Source organism: Sorex fumeus, unplaced genomic scaffold (genome assembly GCF_029834395.1).
Source record: "Sorex fumeus unplaced genomic scaffold, SorFum_2.1 ptg000047l, whole genome shotgun sequence".
Taxonomy (NCBI): Eukaryota; Metazoa; Chordata; class Mammalia; order Eulipotyphla; family Soricidae; genus Sorex; species Sorex fumeus.
Genome location: NW_026606104.1, coordinates 16,480,713 through 16,503,198, shown reverse-complemented (window position 1 = coordinate 16,503,198; position 22,486 = coordinate 16,480,713). Strand labels below are relative to the sequence as shown.

General features: G+C 42.9%; 1 protein-coding gene across 1 annotated transcript; it reads right to left on the bottom strand.

The window, feature by feature from the left end:
- Positions 1-9,440: 9,440 nt before the first annotated feature.
- Positions 9,441-18,598, bottom strand: BCL10 (BCL10 immune signaling adaptor). The gene is made up of 3 exons (XM_056122774.1): positions 18,296-18,598; positions 13,044-13,332; positions 9,441-12,366 (listed from the first exon to the last, which is right to left on the bottom strand). The coding sequence occupies exons 1-3, from the start codon at positions 18,350-18,352 to the stop codon at positions 12,011-12,013; spliced, it is 702 nt and encodes a 233-aa protein (XP_055978749.1). The 5' UTR covers positions 18,353-18,598; the 3' UTR covers positions 9,441-12,010.
- Positions 18,599-22,486: the final 3,888 nt, after the last annotated feature.

Below are 22,486 nucleotides of genomic sequence, written 5' to 3'. Positions count from 1 at the left end.
ACCGATGTCTCCACCTTCCCGATGGCGCCGCCTCTCCGTTGGCCCCGCCTCATCGGTGGCGCCGTCCTCCCGATGGCCCCGCCTCCCTATGGCCCCGCCTCCCCGATGGCTCCGTGTTCCCAATGGCCCCGCCTCCAGATGGCCCCGCCTCCCCGATGGTCTCGTCGTCGCCTCCCTATGCCCCGCCTCCTCTTCCTTCCCCGAAGGCCCCGCCTCCAGATGGCCCCGCCTCCCCGATGGCTCTGTCCTCCCAATGGCCCCGCCTTCCCGATGGCCTCGTTCTCGTCCTCCCTATGCCCCGCCTCCTCGCCTCTCCCGCCTTCCCCGATGGCCCCGCCTCCCCGATGGCCCCGCCTCCCCGATGGCCCCGCCTCCCCGATGGCCCCATCCTCCCTATGCCCCCGCCTTCCCTGATGGCCCCACCTCCCCACCTCCCCCGCCTTCCCGACGGCCCCGCCTCCAGGTTCTCGGGGCCGGGACGAGGCTTGGCGCACCCTAGCGGCTGCCGGGCGCCCCTGCTCCGTAGCCGAGGCACTGCCGCGTCCAAAGCCAAACTGGGCTGTCTTGTGCTCACTTCCTTAGGGAACCCTGGTTTGTGGTCCCAAGCAAGCGTTCAGCATTCAGTAAGGTCTATTAGAGGCTTATACTTTTGCTTTTGCTTTGTCATTCCGCTTTAATTTTGCCCAGAGAAACCCAAAACTTCTTCCTGAACCTATTGCATTTCCTCTTCCAAATTAAAATGACTCCTAGTCGGAGGAAGACCTCCAGAGGCCGAGTCCATCATGCTGCAGACTGAGCTCTCTTCAGCTTGACTTTGTTCCGATAGATTCCGATTTGCCTCTCTTTGATGAAATCGCCTGGGTTTCACTGCATCACTTCATGCATTCTCCACCCGGGGAATCTAAGCCCTGGCGGCCACACACAAACACCATACACACGCTACTATCCCTCTGGCCTTTCATTTTATTTTGGGGCTATAACTGGTAGTGCTAGGGGTAAAAAAGGTAAAGGCCCTCCCGTTGATCGTCGATTTGCTCGAGTGGGCCCAGTAACGTCTCCATTGGAGACTTTGTTGTTACTGTGTTTGGCATATCGAATACTCTCGGTAGCTTGCCGGGCTCTCCGAGAGGGGCGGAGGAATCGAACTCGGGTCAGCCATGTTGGCCGCTTGTAAGGCGAACGCCCTACCCGCTGTGCTAGCTACTTCTATTGCTTGGGGGACCATGTGGTGCTGGGGATTGAAGCGACAATGCAGAGCCTGTCTCTAGGCTGTTGAATTGTCTTCCCCACTCCCCACCCCCACATACTTCCTGGGGAAGGGGGGTGGGGATGGGTGTCCTCCAAACTTCGGCTTTCCGTTGTTGGTCTTGTGTCCGATTTGCTCTGTATGACTCTTAATCATGGCTGTTGCTCAGTGTATTATACTACTTTTTTGTAATACAAATATTTTATTGCGATTTTTACCAAAACACTTGTAAGTCAGACTATCCCTTCCTGACTATCATATATCCTTGACGTGTTGGATAACACTGGTTGTCCTTGCTGCTCCCTCAGGGAGTTTAGGGTTTAATGAGCCACTCCTACAACAGTGCAACTAAGGCACAACTAATAAATCCTATGTTGCTTTTCTCTTTCCTCTATATCATTTTATGGTTTATTTAGCAGTGTCCTTTTTGTATAGACACAGGAAGAAAATTGATGCTATACTTTGTAACATGGTAGTTAATTGACTCCAACATAATATTTACTCCTGGGCATCCATATTTACTTGACTTAAGCCTCAGTTGCCCTTAGTTCCTAGGACTCCAAGAGCAGGGTCCCGACAAGGGACTGATGGACCCAGGGCAAGCTGTGAGCTATCCTGGCATTGAAATGGGCCAGGTCAAGCACCATAATACTTAACTATAAGTTAAGAGCACAGTCATGGACAAATTCTGTCATGACCCAAAAAAAGAGGTAACTGAATAAGGACCCTGCTGGGGTTAGGAAGACTAACCTGGTCTGAGGACTGTGGTCTGTAATATATAGTGAGATGTCCCCATGAAGAACCAAACTTTAAGCTTAACATATCTCTTATTGTGCTCATACAAAATGACATTGCTAGAAATATTATAAGAAGTAAATTTACTATGACTATTTAAGTGGGCTGGAGCAATAGCACAGCGGTAGGGCGTTTGCCTTGCACGCAGCCAACATGGCTGACCCAAGTTCGATTCCTCCGCCCCTCTCGGAGAGCCTGGCAAGCTACTGAGAGTATCTCGCCCGCACTGCAGAGCCTGGCAAGTTCCCCGTGACGTATTCGATATGCCAGACACAGTAACAACAAAGTCTCCAATGGAGACGTTACTGGGCCCCGCTCATGAACTATTTAAGTGGATTACTAGCTGAGGGGAAAGCAATACACTCTGGATGAAATCCCACCCTTGGGCGGTTCTCCTAGTAATCTTGAATAATCTCCTTAGATGAGATTTTGTCCTTGAGAAGGAGTGGCCTTTACCTCTCTTTGTTGATTTTCTAATGTTCAACCCCACCTTTGTATCCCCATCCTACATGATTCCTATATAACTGTGGCGTAAAGTGTTGTTGGGGGAGAAGAAGGAGAAGATAGAGGCAAGAGACTAAAAGGAAAAAAATAAAAGGAAGACAACGGTAGTAGACTAGAGATCAGGAGACAGAGACAGAGACTGAGGAAGTTAGAGGCAGGAGATTGAGGGGGAAGACAAAAACTTGGGAATAGAGAAGACACTGAGAAAAGATTTAGAGTGAAGACTAGATGCTGAAGACTAGTTGTTGAGGTCGATGACAAGACACTGAAGACAAGGAGAACTGAGACTTTGGAGACTTTGAGGTCTGCGAGGAGACTCGGATGATGGAACTCTGATGACCAGGACTACAATAACAACAGACTACGACTGTGCCAGGAAGGGAGAGAGTAGAGAATGCTAGGGAGTCTGCCTGCCGTCCATCCTAGGAAGAGCCTCTTCTTGTGTCCTGTGGTGTTGTGAAAACAAACAGGGACTCACCTTCCTTCCCATCTCTGCACTGGGCCTAGTTCTTAAAATTGTTCAGATTGACATCCTGCTGGGATCTCAAATACCCACTTAACTGGATCAGAAAGATGTATTTTCATTTAATTTGTCTGCTTTTATGTTTCCTTTCAGAAAGGGCATACTCATTCCTAAGAAATCCAGGAAAAAATTTCATTTTATTTATTCATTTTGGTTTAAGGGCCACACTGGTCCTCAGGATGCACTCCTGGCTCTGCTCAGAGATCACTTCTGTCAGGGCTTGGAGGACTGTATGGGATGCAGGGGAATTTAACCTTGGCTGGACACATGCAAGGCAAACACCTTACCTACATATCTACTATCTCTATGGCCCGTTTCATTTTATTTGGGGGCTGTAACTGGTAGTGTTAGTACTTCTAGTATTTGGGAGACCATAATGGTTCTGGTATGGACGGCCCTCCTCTCACCCCCATGCAAAGCCTGCCTCTAGGCTGTTGAGTTGTTCCCTCCCTCATTCCTACCCCCACCTCCTGGAATCTAAAAATCACTTCCTGGTGAACTAAGAGGGACAGACACCTAGATCAAATTGATCATGTTGGTGTCAGTGTACAGGTTCACAGACCCCAGTATTAAGGATGCTGTCATTCAGATGATGCATTCACTGTAACTGCCTGTCCTGTGAAGATAGGCCCCAAGAGGCAGAGGTCAGCTGTTGGTTTATTCCTCTTTCCCAGTCCCTGTGGCATGGGACTGTGCATTCCTAAAGGGGTGGAGCTGGACCATGCTTGGTTCCTCCTCTTTAATTTTTTAAACTTCCTAATGCCCAGCTCAGTCCCTGTTACAGTAGATCTCAAAACTATTGTTGGATTGCAGCAGCTTAAGAAGGTGTAGGTCTAGATGAAAACATTTCCATCCAAGTACTCACTTGACTGAAGAAAATGGCCCTGAAGTGCAAAGGATGGAAGCCTGCAAACCGCCCTCAGGTTTGGTAATTTGGTAGGAGAACCTACTGTGCTCACTGCAAGCTGGCTTACTTGTGGTTGTCCTTTTTACAGAGAACCATACAGGTTAAACTGAGCCTAGGGAACTAGTGTATGAGGTAGCTGAGTTCCGGATATTTCTACATACAGAGCTTCTCCTTGTCTTCTTGCAACAGACATGTAGACAGCACTAACTTCTTGTGGTCAAGCTCTGGGACTATAGGCAGAAAATACTGCAAATCAAGGAGTCAAGTATTTATTAGGACTTAGTCATGTCGACATAGTTGATTGCCCACATCTAAACTCAGCCTCCAACTGGTCTACATGTCAAAGGGATATATGTGGCATCTTATAAGCAAAATCAATTTTGGGAAGGATATACTGGGGGCCGGAGAGAGAGAGCTCAGCAGGGCGGGAACTTGTCTTGCATGCAGCAGACCCCATATGCCCTCACTTCCACCCCTCTGTCGCACCACAAGTAAGCCTCGAGTGCTACCAGGTGTGGCTCCAAAACAGAAAAAAACTTTTTTTTTAAATATAATGTCTTAAAATGCATGCAAGTTTTAGGGGCTGGATAGTACTTCCAGCTAGCGTTAAGATGCTTGTCTTGCAGCTAAGGTTCAATCCCTTGAACCCCATATTGTACCCTAGGCCCTGCCAGGTATGTTTTCTGAGTATAGAGCCAGGACTAACTGAGCTCAGCCGTGTGGCTTCAAACCAATATATATATATATATATATATATATATATATATATATATATGCGTTTTATAAGTCCTAAGTCCTAATAAAAACTTGACTTCTTGATTTGCAGTACACTCTGCATACAGTCCCAGAGCTTGACCACAAGAAGTTAGTGCTGTCTACATGTCTGTTGCAAGAAGACAAGGAGAAGCTCTGTATGTAGAAATATCCGGGACTCAGCTATTCATTTTAATATATAAAGTATTGTAAACTACTTATTTACTATAATTGACACTCCGATTTTACGTGTTTGTGGCTTTTAAAAGTGACCCACTGTTGGCCTGGAGAGGAAGCATGAGGAGCAAAGCACTTAACTTTTATGCAGCCATTTCTGGTTCAATCCCTGGCACTACATATGGTTCCCCAAGCACTACCAGGAGTAATCCCTGAGCACAGTGCTAGAAATAAGTCCTGAGTACAGCTGGGTTTATTCCCAAAGCTGGGTGTGTGACTCATATAAATAAAACCTACATTCACATAACCAAAAGTCTTAACTGAACTAAGTTCTGTACCTAATGTCAATGTCTAACAAGTCTCTCAAACATAACACATTTGTGGTAGATGATCTACCATGGTAACTAACTTTTCCTGCCATTTCCACGTAGGAATCCAACTCCTTCCATGAAGAGGAAGAAGAATCTCCTAGCTCTCCCTTTGTGGGCTGAACTCGAACTTGCTGTGATATAAAGAATGCTTCTACTTCTTTTGGGGACTGCAATACAGCAGATAGGGCACTTGCATTGCATATGGCCAGTACCTGGCACCCCAATGGTCCCCCCGAGGACCACCAGGAGTGACTACTAAGTGCAGAGCCAGAAATAACTCCTGAGCATCACTGAGTGTGACCCCAAAACAAAACAAAACAAACAAAACAAAAAATTTAACTAAAAAGAATGCTTCTACTTTTTTTCTCTTAGAGTCCTGCATCATCTTGTAAAGAGATCCTGCAAGCCTGCTGGAGACAACATTTATGACTAAGAGCTCTAGTCAGCTCCCAGGTAGCCTGTCCACACTAGGTAAGTTAGCACTGTAGGAGTGAAGTCATCCAGCCCCAGGTAAATCCTAGAAGATTCCAGGAATTATCTGAGGATAAATCATCAGTAAAAACATGTCAAATTTATGAATTAGAAAATTATAGGATCATAAACAAATAAATGGTTGAAAATGGTTGAGTTACTGAGGTTTTTTGTTGTTGTTTTTGGGTCCCCAGCAATGCACAAGAGCGACTCCTGGCTTTGTATTCAGAAATTACTCCTGGCAGTGCTCAGGGGACCATATGGGATGCTGGGAATCGAACCTGGGTCGGCCGTGTGCAAGGCAAATGCCCTACCTGCTGTACAATTGCTCCAGCACCAAGTTACTGAGTTTTGAGGTTGTGTTATGGGGTAACAAAAGTATATCTAAAACAGAACTCTTCATTTCTCACTCTAACCTTGCCAATTTCTTCAATCTATTTATTGGGTTTGGGGCCAGTCCCAGCAGTCCTCAAGGAATTTCATCTCTCTGCTTGGGGATTGCTTCTTATAACTCCTAATAATGGTATATGATGTTTCCCCAAGAATTGTACTATTGGTCCCCCAAGAATTGTGAGTCACCCTCATGCTGACATGCTTTTTCAGTCTGCTGAGCTATCTCTCCAGCCCTTCTCATCTCTTGAAATATCACCATTTGAAATCCAGAGGCTCAGGACAAAAGTCAGCTTGTCATTTAAAGTTTAAAATATAATTAAAATTCAAATGCAATATTTCAATTCTATAGTTGTTTTTCCTGGACAATTGCAATTTTTCTTGTGAAATTTCCTAAACACTTAATGATCTTTAAATTGATTCAAATAGAAGACTTCTGTTTAAGCAGTCATGTCTTTTATTCGCTTCGACATGAAATCATTTGTCCTTAACTTTCATGACCTTGATATTTTACTGCTCACCAGGTATTTATCATAGAAGATGCCTCAATTTGAGTTCACTTGATTTTTCCTCAATGACTAGAGATACAGGCTGCGAATCCTCAGCAGGAAAAAATAGGAAGATGGTGTTGGTGTGTTCTCAACCCACCATATTTGGATGTTTGAGATTAATTTTATTTAGTCCTGGTGACTTTAACCTGTGTTTCGCTCAGAGCGCCCTTTCTCAGGCTTCTTTATGGTAAATATAATTTTTCCCTTCCTTTCTATTATGTTTTCTAGGAAGGTTGAGGTTATGTAAATACTCCATACTTCATCATTCTTTGATTTACATTAGCATTGACCTGCGGTTCTTATTTAGCAATGTTGTAATCAGTCATTGTTATTATTTATTTTGGGGCCACACCCAGCAGTGTTGAGGACTTACTCCTGGCTCTGCAGTCAAGGGATCAGCCCTGGCAGGTGTCATTATTTATATTGATATTAAAACCATCCCAGGTTTGACTGGCTGGAGTCTCTTCAGACTGGCTTCTGTGCCTTTCTGGACACACTCCCCCACCCATTCTTTGAACACTGGCTTCCTGGCACAAGATGCTCCAGGCTAGCTGCTCCTTCTTTCTTAGGATTCAGATCACAACTCAAATACCTGCTCTGAGGGCTTTCCGAATAATGTTACTGATGCACTTTTTCACAAAATATTTTCTTGGTCTCTACACACCCCATTCTGTTATCCATGACACCTGGAATTATTCAGTTTATTTTCTATTTCTATCTCCCAACTAAAATTTAATTCTATGAGAAAATAACTTTTTAGCACATTGTCTCTGGCACCTGGAAAAATACAGTAATTACTGAATTAATGAGTGAAAAAGAAACCCCATGTAATCTCCACTTTTACCTTTACGTCATTTAAGAATACAAATGGATATGCACATGGATAATGGGAAAGACTCGAATTGATCCAAGAACTGATCTTGGAATGAAATTATTTCTGAATTTTATTTTTGTTTTTGTTCGGACCACACCTGGTAGGTGCTCAAAGTCTGTACCTGGCTCTGTGCTTGGGGGTCCATGGGTCCTGGGAATCATAACTTAGTCTCACTTATGAAAAGCACACTTAGTTCTTTGATCTATTTCTATTTCTCCTGCTTCAGTTCTGGATTTTAATCTTAAACAACTTGTAATTTGTCTTTTTTTTTTTTTTTTTTTTGGCTTTTTGGGTCATACTCAGCGATATTCAGGAGTTACTCCTGGCTCTGCACTCAGGAACCACTGCTGCTGGTGGTTGGGGGACCATATGGGATGTCCGGGATCAAACCTGGATCAGCAGTTTGCAAGATAAATGCACTACCCGTTGTACTATCGCTTCAGCCCCCCCACCCCATTATCTTGAATTTTTAATTTTAAATCACAGAAAGATTGCATTCATCTGGGGAACATAAAGCAAAAAAAGTGAGACTAACACCCAGGAATGGCTGAGATTAGTACCAGGAATTTTGTTCTATGACTTGAAGGCCAGCCACACGTGCTAGGTGAAAAGGAAGCTCAGATAGAGAAGAGAGCACCAAATAAAGGGTGTTGTGAGGACCCTGCCAGGGTGGGAGAAGCATGCTAAAAGTAGTCTATAGACCAAACATGATTGCCACTCAATGCCTCTCTTGCAAAACACAGGACCCAAAAGAAGAGAGAGAGAACAAGGGGGAATGCCCTGCCACAGAGGCAGGGTGGAAGGGGGGGGGGAATGGGGGGGAGGGATGCTGGGACCCGTGGTGGTGGAGGATGGGCACTGGTGGAGGGATAGGTACTTGATCATTGTATAACTGAAACCCAAGCACAAAAATTTATAAGTCTATAACTGTACCTCATGGTGTTTCACTAATAATAAAAAAAAAAACCCAAAATCAAAAAACCAACTGGGCTGGAGAAATAGCTCAACAGCCTGAGAGTACATGAGTACATGTAGAGCATGCAGAAGGCAAAACATGATCCCTGGCACAATGTGGTCTCCTGGTTTACCCCTAATTTTTCAGTGTTAGATCTGGCACTAAGAGTGCATGCCATTGGAAGAAATCGCTAAGCATATGGCCAGAAGTAACCTGAGTACAAAAATATAATGGTCCAAACAATAAAACCCAGTTTTCAAGGCTGTGATCAGCATTAAAATAAACTCATTAGAGCAATAGTGTTAGGTCTAAGACCAGAGAGCATGCTTTGCTTGAGGGAAGCCTAGCAGGATTGGAGGCACCACATGGTTTCCAGCCTATGAACATTGCTGGGTGTGGCCCAAAACAAAACAGAAAAAAACAAGAGCTCAAAGGTGGAAACACCAAGCAATAGAATTTGACATCTATTAGGGTGGTGGTTTCCAATATTGCTGCATATTGTAATTGCCAGGAAATTTTCACACACTTCTGATAACTTGGCATCCACACCCAACATTCTAATTGCTATGGAGTATAGTATGGTCACTGACATCCTTTAAAGTTTAGAACAACAAGGTAATTAAATTCAATACAGGGCAAACTTCACGTTAGGATTTTAGGAGCAACACTCAAGTTATTCAGGTACAGTGTATACTATAATTCAGCTCTCCTTTCAGAAAGTCCTTGTAAGATTACATTTAACAACTACAGACCAACTTCCTTCCTGCTTTAATTCCTCCTGTCTCCGTAAACAGTATACTCACATATCCAGTTACATAAGCTAATGCTACAGTCTGAAACTTCCTGCTTGGTAAGACAGTGACTATTAAATTTGAATTCCACCCTACATCATACACAAAAACCATTTTTTAAATGAATAACGAATCAGTTTTTAATCAGAACTGTAAAACAACTAAGTTTCATGAAAACATAAATTACCATCCTGGCACTGAGAGAGGCAAAGACTCCTTAAACAAGAGACAAAAATCATTAATCAAACAAGAAAATTGGTATATTGGAATAAAAATATTTTATGAAAGCAGATTTAAAGACTTGCAAACAAAAAAAATGTTTTAAAGAATAAAAATCCCCAAAGAAAAAAAATCCCCAAAGAAAGGGCATTATCTTTGGCTTACCCCTAAGTTTCCAGTGTTTCATCTGGCACTAAGAGTGACATGTCACACAAATATGAAATGACCTTTTAAAAAAGTGAGCTCACCCAAAAAGACATAGAGGACACTTAAATGCATTTTAAGTAAAAAAAAAATCAGATCGAAAGACTAAACACTCTGATTCCAACTATATGACATTCTGGAAAAGGCAAAACTACTGACTAAAGATCCTTGGTGCCAAGGATGAGGAGGAAAGAGAGAGCAAGGAATGAATTAAGTATGTGAGATTTTTAAGGCAGCAAAATCTTTTCATGGTATGATAGTAGACATTTGTCAAAACTTTGTTTATACAAAGACTGAACACAATGTAAGCTGTTGGTTTCATTAGACTTATCAATTTTAATAAATATATCAGTTCTTCCAGGAAAAAGTTTAGAGGACAGAAGGACATTCTTTGTATGAACGTCCAGATGAATGTCCAGATTCAATCCCTAGCAATGCATCTCCCTGACCATCACCAGGTGTGACTGCCCTTCTCTGAAAACCAAACAAAAAGCAATAAAATGAGTTTACCTGTGACGTTTTGTATCAAGTGATAATATATCTGTGATTCACTACACATTAATCATCGTAGTAGCCAGTGGCATCATATCAGTCTGTGATTTTAATATTTTTGGCAATGACTGTTTTCAGTGTTTAAAATAAACAAATTTGGCTTTATGTGAGAATATTTATCTGTCAAATTATCTATGCAGTTAGTCAACAATTTGAACAAAAACTCATTGTTTTAAACTATAAATACAGATGCTATAGCATACCTAAATCATCATCTTTGAGTTTGAGTAAATGCTGATTTTTTTGTGTTTGTTAGTGCTGGGGTTTAATCCCAAGATCTCACATGTATGAGACACACACTTTGCCACTGAGCCTTCCTTAAATTTTTTTAAACAAGTAATCACGTATCAGTGAAATGTGAAATTATGAAATGAAAAAGCCTGCTTCTCATTTTGGATTCTGCTTTTAAAGAGATTTTTTGAAATGTAAGTGCCACTATTTTCTTTTGCTATGGTAGAGGTGCTATGTTTACCCACAATCCTTAGAAAATACCTACATAAAAATCATCCATTTCTGAAACACTTTTAATGCCAACATGTCAATTTTTTTGAATGATAAACTGGACAGTGATAAACTGGTAGTGTTTTAGATATTTGCTATTGAAGCTAAAACTTCTAAATCACAGCACGATCTTTAAAAAACTTCCATTTCTAATAACACAAATCCATCTCTGCTCTTTTGGTAATTAATGAAAATATGTATGAGTTGGCATCAGAAAATGGGTGAAATTACAATTAAAACAGCATAAAATCATAAATAAACAAAATTAGCTGTTTTGTTACATAACAACAACAAAACAAATATAGCTAATAGCCTACTTGTTCCAAATTGTGTTAAAAACAGAGCTGTCAAAAGATTTATTATTTCAACTTTATGTATGGTGGTTCTCATTAAAAGAGCATTGAAAGTTCAAAGGAAGTATTTTAATCTATCAGGTTACATTTAATAACAAGATGATGCCAAGGATTTACCTTAGGAATGGAAAAATGTTAAAACAAAGAATGTGAAAATCTTAATAAACTAGCACTAATCATTAAGGTAAACAAGAAAGGTATTTTGGCAAATTAAAGTCTTCCGTGCCTTAAAATCCCAGTAGCTATTCCTCTGAACAAGAAGGATTCAATTGGCTAAGAAAAAAATTCTTTTTAGTGCATTGGCAGACTTCACATCAGTGGGTGACTGGCTTTTATGACCCAATAGAAACAACTTAGCTCTCAAATTTTACTGCAAATGACTGGAAAGGGCCATAAGACTTCCAGTACAAATGCACTGAGAAGAGGCATTATTTGTGGCCCAAGAAGTGTTTCCCATAAAAATCAGTCTGAAAACATAAAGCTTTGAAGACACCTAAACAGCTCAAAAATAAAAAATACTGAAAAGCACATGATCAACATGATCTTATCATCTCTAAAATTATGCTTATTTTATTCTAAAAAATTCTATTTACAGAGTATGCGCACATTGCATTTTGACACATATCAAATGTTAATAATCATAGCAATTTTATAAAAAAGATTCCTATCTTTTCATATATTTTGTCATTATTTTAAAATGAAAAGGCACTGGTTGGGAGAGAGAGCACTGGTGTGCATGCTCTGCACACGGGAGGCCCAGGTTCAGTTCCTGCCAACTCACGATTCCCCAAGCAACACATTGGGAGTAGGACCTGAGCACAGTCAGGCGAGGCACAAAAAAACAAAAAACAATAGAAAGAGAGCAGGAAGCCATCATTGCCGAGAAATAGCACGTGATCTTAAGGGAAGAAACATATCAGTGGAATTTCCGCAAGTTCCTTCTTCTTCTAATTGTAGTTCTGGTGGCAAAGGAGGTGCACCAGGGTCCCCAGGTCTTGGAAGCGTAGTTGAAGAAAAGGAGGGGTTTTCAGTTCTGCCTACTTCAGATATGGGCAAATTCAGAGATGAATGAGTAGAAAAAAAGGGAGCTGTGCTGGATTCCCCTTCTGGGTGGTACATAACAGTGGATGGTCTCAGTTTATCAGAGCAAGTACTCTCATCCGAATTTGATCTAGTGATTTTGCTTGTGGCTCCATCTGGAAAAGGCTCACAGCTGCTACATTTCAGTCCTACAATAAAATTAGGCAGATATGAATGAAAAAGCTTTAACAAGGGGGCCCACAGGTATTTTGCAACTTTGAAAAATACAAGTTAGTTACCCACAACCATAACTTAAATAGCAATTGAAAAACTCTGTCCTCTTTTGCTTTTGCCAAGAATCATAAGGTACTTTAGTAATTATATTTTCTTATGGTAACTTAATTTTGCTTTTGGGTCACACCCAGCTTTGCTCATGGCATACTCCTGGCTCTGTGCTCAGGGATCACTCCTGGTGGTGTTGGTGCTGGGGATTAAACCTGGGTCAGGCACATGTAAAGCAACCTCGCTACTCCCTGTACCATCTCTCTGGGCCCTCCTTTTCTTCTTTGTGGCCACACTTGACAGTTCACAGGTCTACTTCTAGTTCTGTGCTTAGTGGCTGCTCCTGGTGGTGCTCAGGGGATCATGTGGTGACAAATCCAGGACTCCTGCAAGCATATGCTCAGTCCACTGAGCCATCTCCATGGCACCCTAAATATCTAATATTAAGCTATATTCTACTTTTCCAAGGCCAAAATTGAAAATAAATGTAACTAAGAATTATGATCTTTTTGAATGATCACTTCTGGGTTTGTTTTTTATTTTACTTTTTAAAAGCATTGTTACGTTTAACTTAATTAACTCTAGGACATCAAAGACATCTTACCTTTAAGATGTTCTAACTTTATATTTCTAAGTTTTAGCACTTCATCTGTAATCTTCTGTATTAGGAAGTTCTGTGTTTTCTCTCTTCGAATAGATTCGACCAGAGTATCTAGTCCTTTGGGGTTTTCTTGTAAGTAGTCTAACAACTTTCCAGCCCTTTTTCGACTAGATGTTCGGCAAGAAATTTCTTCAGTGTCTTCTTTACTGAGTATTTTTTTTGCACGCAGATGATCAAAATGTCTCTCAGCTATAATTTTTTCACACAAGTATACACGCAAATTTTCTAGAGCCTAAAAGAAAAAAAAATTCAAAATTGAAACACTGGTTTCTACCCTTGATTTCAAGAAGAAAGTTATATTACAGAGTAGTATAAAAAATAAGACTCTGGACTTTGGTTTTAGACTCAAAACAATCTTAGCTCAAATCTTCAATCTGCCACACATGCCTATGAGAGCTAGGGCAAGTTATGTAATCTGGTCACACTTTCGGTTTTGCTGACACAATGACAAATACTTTGCAGGTGGGTCCTCTAGCTGTAAAAATGAGACAGTGCATCTGAGAATTTCATGTATTTTCTGGCTGTCGGAGAACGCACTTAAGAGATTGTGACTCACTACTGAGTCACAAGCCAGACCCAGGCCACTGAAGGCTTTTCATCCCTTCCTTGTAATATACATTATAACTTTGCCCCCTTGGAATGTCTGAAATGTTTGCTTCCACCATTCTCAGAAATTGCTCTAAGGACACAGGCTTAGAAAAGCCTTGTGCTGTAGAGATTATCTGAACAATATACAGTGACTGAACTGAGTTGAGGCCACTATAAAACCTTTGAAATCTGTCAGGGAGATTTGGTTTGGAGAACTATTCATCTGTGGTTACTCAAGATAAGCTTTGTAAGTAAAACCTCCCAACGAGGCCACTTTTAGATAACACTTTCTCTAACAGTGATAAACATGAAGTGCTCAAAATTTAATAGTTTTTATTTGATAAGTCTAGGCAGGTCATTTCGTAATATGACTCCTGTCCACTCTATGGACAGCACTCTTTAATCTACCACCTCTGTGTGTCTAGAAACTTCATATACTAATGTTGTTGGCATCTACACTTCTTAATGTTAACATTATCTTCTCATATACAAAGATCCTATTTATCCCTTAAAATTCAGGGCAGTAGCAGACTCTTTAAGATAGCAATACCTAAGAACCCTCCCAGCCCCCGCCTAAATGAGTTATACACCCCTCCCATCTGTCCTTATAGCACCCTGTCTATACATTTCACTTTTCTATTTATCAGGGCCTAATTCCTCTTTCCCAAATTCCTATTTCGTATCTCTACGCCATCTCTCTCTTTTTTAAAAAGTTACTAATGGGGCTGAAGAGATAGTACAGTGGTTAAGGCACTTGCCTTGCAAGCCAGGGCCCAGGTTTGATCCTGGTATTCCTTACAGTCCCTAGCACCATTAAGAATAATTCCTGGAAATGTACACTGGTGGAGGGATGGGTGTTCAATCATTGTATGACTGAAACTCAACCATGAAAGCTTTGTAACCGTATCTCAAGGTGATTCCAAAAAAAAAAAAAAAAAAATTCCAGGGTTCCAGGAGTTACACCTAAGAAACACTGGGTGTGGCCCAACTTCCCTCCTCCTCCCCCAAAGTCATGAATGGTCTCTTAAGGCTGAAACTGATACTTTTTATTCTGCACCTATCATCTTAACTGCAAGGACATATACTGCTGAGCCCTCCTAGCCTAAAACACTTTTTTCTTGTTTCCCAAAATGGGTGATACCCAGCCCCAGGGATTTGGGGATGGGGGTGGTGGTGAGGGGAAGAGGTGTTGGAAAGATTAGGGGGTAGACTATAGCAGATAGTAGCCTTAGGATAACAGTGATTTTTTTTTTCCCCTGAAAAGGGGGAGAGAGGTCAAGTATGTCTGGGACACTCTGTGAGAATACTATCTTCCCATATCTGTGACCAACCTCTCACATTTAAAAATTTCTGTGATCTCCCTTTTCTCAGGTTGCTCTCAACTCCTCTGTGAACTCACTCATTTACATGCTTACATTTTCTAGCTCAAACTGCTCTGATTTTCAGATCTGTAGCTCTGATTGCTGATTTGACAATTCCATAGACTAATCTGATTCTACCTTCTATCTCCAGCATTAAATACATCATGACATTTTATTCTTTCTATTTCAAATACATTTCTGGAATTTCCCTTTTGTACATCACCACTGCCTTCACTCTGATCCAAATCATCTCTTAAATATATGAATAATAAGAATTGCTTCTTAGAATTAGGGTGTGAATCCCTCTTCTCACTTTTGCTCTCAATTGCAGAGAGATCTTAAAAAACTCTAACTCTTCAATTCTGTACTTAATAATTTGGAGAAAAATACAAATACTACCATCTCGAATCTTTTAAGTTTTGACTTTAGTTATTTTTCTGTGTCACCTCAGTGCAATCTCTGTCTTCTCCTAATCTCCCCAATTTCCCAAGGTCTTGGCTATAATAGATCTTTCCTGTGCAAATTCTACCCTTCTGTTATATTCTTTGAGATGGTTTAAAAGCAAATGTCACCCACCATCGTATCTCAACTGATTTCTCCTGCTATCATCTCAACACCTGTTTTGTCTCCTTCATAGTTCCTACTGTAATTTATAACTATACAGTTGTTTTCAATGCTAAGGATCTGTATTTTTTTTTTTTTTTTTGCTTTTTGGGTCACACCCGGCGATGCTCAGGAGTTACTCCTGGCTCATGCACTCAGGAATTACTCCTGGCGGTGGTCAGGGGACCATATGGGATGCTGGGAATCGAACCTGGGTCGGCCATGTTGGCGGCGTGCAAGGCAAACGCCCTACCCGCTGTGCTATCGCTCCAGCCCAGGACCTGTATTTTTTGAAGCAGGTAAAAACCAGACATGCTTGTTCAACACTATACTCTGTACTTAGCAGAGTGCCAAGCATCTAGTTTTTGGGTGAATGTAAAATTCACTGCACTTATTTTGTGATTTGCATTTATTATTTTAGTCTGTCTCCTTCCCTCCAAGAAACTGAGTTCTTTTCAAACAAGAATGTGTCTTTAAATTTTTGAACTGTTAGAATCAACTATACTACCAGTCCTACAACAGCAAATAATCCGTATTATAAAACTAAACTAATTACATGAACAAGATTAAGTAAGCAGCTGAACAGGGGTAGGGGCTGGGGAAGAACTATAGTGAGAAGCAAGAGTGTGTTATATATTTTATAGTATACTAGGAGAATGGGTATACTATTTCTAGACAAGAGAATACATCTCAAACAGTAAGCAATTTTGAGGATAGCTTGATAAAAGGTTCTATTTCAGATAAAGTGAGAAAACTACATGGCATAAAAGTATCAAAGTGTACTTCCAGTAGATTCTTGAAAAAATAAGCATCCAGAGTTGTGAGAAAAGAAAGTCCAAATATCTGGATGATATTTAAGAAATTCCTAAAGTCAGAAGCCATTTTGGAAATCTCATGATAAAAAGGTTTCTAACCAAAAAAATGAAGATGGTTAGTTCCACAAACCTTTGGGAACACTTCTAATTCTCTAAGGCTATGGATTTCTCTCTAGCTGTGAACTGAAATCAAGGTGATGGATAATACCAATGAACTGAAGAAAAAAGGGCCCTGATAGCCTGTGCACATTCGTATTTGCTTCAAGTTTCATACCCTGACCTGGAATCTTACACTCTGCTTTATCAGCTGTAATAAAGAATGACTCTTAGAGCCTTGAGGTGTGGGAATGATTAAGCGGAAACACTGTAAACTAAGTGACTTAGTTTCTGGATGGTAACAGGCCCTTGCTCTCCAAGTTCATGGTTTTCCTGGAAAAGAACAAATTCTGAACAAGACAACTCTCATTCACTCTAAAGCAGTTATCAAAATCTCAGTTTTACCTCGACCAGAATCTTTTCAGGCCCAAGAAAAATCGCATCCCCCCCCTCCCCCCGCCTTAAGTGCTCAAGGACTTCTCCCATAGTTAAGCTAGGGAAACCAAGCAGGGGCTGACAGGGGTGCAGAGCACGCGGTTCTGATTCAGTACTTGCTCTAACAGACACCTGCTGAATGAGGAAACCAAGGTAGGACTTCTGGGGTGAGCGACTTCTGCGAGTGAGTCAGACCTACCAAGTGCAGTGATGAGAACAGTATATTAAAACTCACACTCACTGTGTGTATATGTGTGTGTGTGTGTGTGTGTGTGTGTGAAAGAGAGAGAGAGAGAGAGAGAGAGAGAGAGAGAGAGAGAGAGAGAGAGAGAGAGAGAGAGAAAGAGAAAATTTGGGGAAACGAACATTTAAAAAAATCTATCCGACCCCGTCCACAAATATGGCTTTGTATAAGAACAGCATCAAAGCAGAACACACTGCACACTGAGCTCGTTTCTAAGATGAATTAATAGAAAGCAACTCTGAGTGCTATTCGTGTCGGTCTGAGAACGGAAAACCAGGGAACGAGCACTGAAGGTGGAATAAAAAAAGAACAAGCAAATCACACCAACACCGTTAACCCCCTCCCTCCACGAACAAACGAACACCAGCGCAGCTCGAGCAAGCAAGCAAGCAAGCATCCAAGCCAGCGACCCAACGATTATTTTCGCCCTTTGCCAAACTGTAAATATAGTTTCTGCAAGTGCTCGACTCCCCACCCCACTCCCCACAATTTAAATATGTGGGCGTCTGCTTACGAGGGGGGAATTCCGGGGTGTGCTCCCAGCTGCTGAGCTTCCCCACCAGCCGGGGTGAAGGAGGTTTCGCAGATCTGCTCCGCTGCCCCCTCTCCTCGGGAGCCCGACCAGACCCCGACCCCGACCCCGACCCGATGCAGCCAGGAGCCGCGACGGCGGGCGGCGGGGAGCAGCGCGAGGGCGCAGAGCTGGGGTGGGAGGTGGGTTCACCGGGATGCGAAGAGAGTCGGCGCGGGGTAACGCTCCCTGGGAAGAACGTTCAGAGATGCGAGCCCCGCGGTCAGCGCGTGGGGGGGAGGGGGCGGAGGTGCAGGTCGCCGGGGCAGACGGGGTCCCTTGCATCCAGGTCCCCAGGACGCGGCGCTCCCCGCAACCCCGCGGGGTCTGGACCTTCCGCTCCGGCAGGCAACCCGCAAGTCCTCTTCCGACTACAACTGGCGCTCCAGGTTTCCGCTGTCCCCGCCCGCTTCATACACCCCCCCCACCCGCCCCCACCCCCGCTCTCGGCTCGCGCCGGGGCCCGGGCTACTGGAACTCACGTCCTTCTTCACTTCGGTCAGGTCCTCCTCGGTGAGGGACGGCGAAGCGGTCTCCATGGCCGAGGTGGCTGAGGGCACCTCTTCCGGGTCCGCGAGCGCGGGCGGCCCCGCCCCGCCCAGGCTGAGGGGCTTCGGCCGCCGGATGAGGGGCGGAGAACGGGAGGCGGGGCCGTGGGAAGGAAAAGGGCTCGCGGCTCTGAAAACAGAGGGGCTCCGGCTGGGGGGGATCCGGCCGGCGCGTTTCCGGCACCGCTCCGGGGGGCGGGCGGCGCCGCTGACCCGTCAGTCCAGCTCGGGGCCCCGCTCCTTTCCGCTCCGCACTAGGCGCAGGCGCACACACAGGCCCTCCGTGAGACTCTGCCCTGGTGCACGCCCACCGGGCCCGGCGACAGCCAATCAGTGCCAGATCCCGAGAGTCTGGCCTGGGCCCGCCCCCCCGCCCCCCGTGCGAGGCGTGGCTCCGCCTCCAGCCTCGCCCGTCCTCCGCCTGGGGCGGGGCATTGGCTTCCCCTTAAGGAATCGCTTCCGGGGGTGGGGCGCTTCTTGGCCTGGCGGGCGCCGGCAGCTCATTGGTGGAGTTGTCGCGATTTGTGCCTCCCCTTTTCCCAGACTCTGCCCTCGGGTTCTCTGTTGCTATTTGTTTTTACGTTGTAAATTTTTCTTCTATTTTTTAATTTTAAATTAAAAAAATTTTTTAGAGCATTACAAAGCTGTTCATGATTGGATTTTAGTCATACACTATTCCAAGACCCATCTCTCCACCAGTGTACATTTCCCAGCACCACGCGGTGTCCCCAGGTTCCTTCCCATCACCGCCCCCCTTGCCTGCCTCTTTGACAGGCGCCTCTCTCTCTCCTTTTGGGCATTGTGGGTTTTTTTTTTTTCTTTTTTGGGTTACACCCAGCAATGCTCAGGGGCTACTCCTGCTCTGCACTCAGGAATTACTCCTGGCGGTGCTTGGGGAACCATATGGGATGCCTTGGATTGAACCAGGGTCGGCCGCATGCAAGGCAAACCTGTGTTATCGCTCCAACCCCGCACTGTGGTTTTTTAATATTGATTCTGAAAGGTTATTAAGAATATCCCTTACTGGCAAGAGGTGGGAAAAGGGGGTAGGGGGAAGGATACTGGGAACATTGTGGGTGGAGATTGGGCACTGGTGGAGACGTGGGTACATGAACAATGTTTGACTGAAATGTAATAATGAAAGTCTAAGTCTGTAAATGTATCTCATGATGATTCATTAAAATAAAAAATTTTTAAAAAATTAAAAAAGAATATCCCAACCCGAGTTCGATTCCTCCGCCCCTCTCGGAGAGCCCGGCAAGCTACCGAGAGTATTCGATATGCCAGACACAGTAACAACAAAGTCTCCAATGGAGACGTTACTGGGCCCGCTCGAGCAAATCGACGATCAACGGGAGGGCCTTTACCTTTACCTTATCCCTTACCTATTGCTGTCAAGTTTTCTAATTATCCCCCCATCCCACCGCCCCCTTAACCCTCCTTCCTACTCTACACAGGCACATATTTAAGATCTGAAACAATTTTGAAAGAAAAAAGTCAACTGAACAACTACCACCACTTTAGTGCCTAATTTAAAGTTGGCATACATTTTATTATACTACACTGCACTGTAGCACCGTCCTCCCATTGTTCATTGATTTGATCGAGTGGGCACCAGTAATGTCTGTATTGTGAGACTTGTTACTGTTTTTTGGCATATCGAATATGCCATGGGGAGCTGCCAGGCTCTGCGATGCGGGCGAGATACTCTTGTTAGCTTGCTGGGCTCTCAGAGAGGGACGGAGGAACTGAATCTGGGTCGGTTGTGTGCAAGGCAAATGCCCTACCTGCTGTGCTATCGCTCCAGCCCATTTTATTATACATAATTACTTATTTATGTGTGTGTGTGTGTGTGTGTGTGTGTGTGTGTGAGTGTGTGTTGGTCACTGTACAGGGTTGTTGTGAGAAGTAAATGATCTATGGAAGGTTCTTGAAGGCACTTCGCTCAGTGTCTGTACTAATTTATTGTTCAATATGAAGTAGTTAGATAGGAGGGCCCCTGAGAATGAGTGCTTGGGAAATAATCAAACCAAAATATGATTCAAAGAAGTTACACTGTCACTAACTCAAAAGTAGACCAAGATCCATTTTGTGGACACAGAACTGAGGCATATGAAATTCTAAGTGGCGCCAGCACCTGCCCAGGCAAAGCTGCACCCTTCTAGAGAGAAATACCAGGGACACAAAGGCTATAATGAGAACTTGGTGGGTCACCAAACGTTCAAAGCTCTTCCCCCTGACAATGCCCCAACACCAGGCTCTTACCTGCACAGAAAGCCTCTAGTTGGGGAATTTTAGGTGAAAACTTATCAGTCTAACACTGCAAAGGCAAGATTGCTTCCCTATTGAGGGGGTCACTAGCGTTTTAATTCCTTTCTTTTGCTTTATGGGTACCCTGGGTCTCTTTTGAACACATTGCTCTTTTTCCCTTCTCTAAACCGAACTTTCATTTCACCATTAGAATTCTTCTTCAAAGTCCTTTTCTGTGAGGAAAGCCAAGAGATCGGAAAAGAACCTGAGGCTAGAGCTGATTTTCTTTTTCCTGAAAAGAGAATCTCACTTCCACATGAGTGCCATAGCTCCCAGAGAAAGTGGTGGCAGGAATTAATGTCTGTGCAATGTAGACCAAGTGGGACTTGGGCGCAGCCTTACAATTGTTGAGTGGACTGGTGTAATACAGTGTCCAGGCCTATAGGTGCTGGATAATATCAATTGTGACCCTCCCAAACACTTTCTGAGTGACTGAGGTAGGTCAAGAGGAAGGTGGTAGACTCTATTCTCAAAGCTACTAGCATTCTTATCCCCACTTCATCTATATCACCTGCCTAATTATCTCAAATCTTCATTAATATGCTCTAGATGCCTTATCCTGTAAAAGTTCTCCCATTTTATTGGGGAAGACTGTTCTTAAAATAGATTCTCTAACTATTGATGGATGTGTGTACAAAGCAACATGAGTAATGGAGATGAGAAACTCGAAGCAGAGTCCTTGACTTAACACTGTTATATAGAAAATAAACTAAATATCAAATAAACTAGAAATAAACTAAGCAGTACTTGAAGTTACTTAGTAGATAAAAGTTATGGGAACAGTGGGCCTGAGAGATAGTAGAATGAATAGGGAACTTTGCATGAAGCTGATCTGCGTTCAATTCCTAGCACCCATTGGGTTTCTAAATTCCACCAGAAGGGAGCACTATGGGATATGGCTCCAAAATAAACAAAAATGATCGGAATATCAAAGATAGACCTATACTCTGCAATTTAAGAATGGTAAAGCAAAGCAAAACAAAACAAAAGTAATGCAATTTGCTCAATGTAATCACATCAATGTAGTTTTATTTTATTTTGGGTTTTGTGGTGCCAGGGATCAAATCCAGGACCATACACATTCCAGGCAGGTGCTGAGCCAAATCTCCTGCCTCCAAGTAATTTCTTTGCCTGATTGCTTATTCTTCTATTCTCTTTAAACCAAATTTACCTAATTATTTTTCTTTTTTTCAAAAATATTTATTGAATGTCAAGTATATTTCCAACATTTTTCTAGCATCTAGGGAAACAGCTGTGAACAAAATAAGTAAAAGTCCTTCTTTGATAGGGAGCATATACGTAAGTGATAGAGCGCACAGGACCCTGTGGTTCATCCCCAGAACACAGAAGAAAAAAACAAAAATGAACCAACTCAAACAAAAAAACCCAAAAACAAGAAAGAAGGAAAGAGAGAGACAGAGAAGAAAGAAAAAAGGGAGCTAAACCCGTAGTGTTAGTGTAATAGTGACAAAAAGTCATTTGAAGATGCTATATAAATTATTATTTTAGAAACTAATAAATGTTAATAGAAAATATAAAACAAGGAAGTAGGATATGGTTGCACAGAGTGTTAAAAATTTTGAATAGGGTAGTTAGTAAGGACTTAATAAGGAGAAGGGAAGATTTGTTTTCCCACTTGAAGGAAGCAAGTAAATGAATTTTGTGGACAAAAAAACCCATTATATATAGAGAAGCGCCAGTGAAAAGGATGAAGTGTGCCTGGGAAGGAGGTGAGGTCCTGTGTGACACTGTATAAGTTTACCCTGACTTGGTTCTGAGTCATATGGGCTTACTCTGAGTCAGATGGGAAGCCAT

Coding starts and splice junctions, on each gene's coding strand:
- BCL10 (XM_056122774.1), bottom strand. CDS start 18,352: ATGGAGACCGCTTCGCCGTCCCTCACCGAGGAGGACCTGACCGAAGTG. Junction 13,333..18,295: donor TGACCGAAGTGAAGAAGGAC/GTGAGTTCCAGT, acceptor TTTTTCTTTTAG/GCTCTAGAAAATTTGCGTGT. Junction 12,367..13,043: donor AAAGTTAGAACATCTTAAAG/GTAAGATGTCTT, acceptor ATTTTATTGTAG/GACTGAAATGTAGCAGCTGT.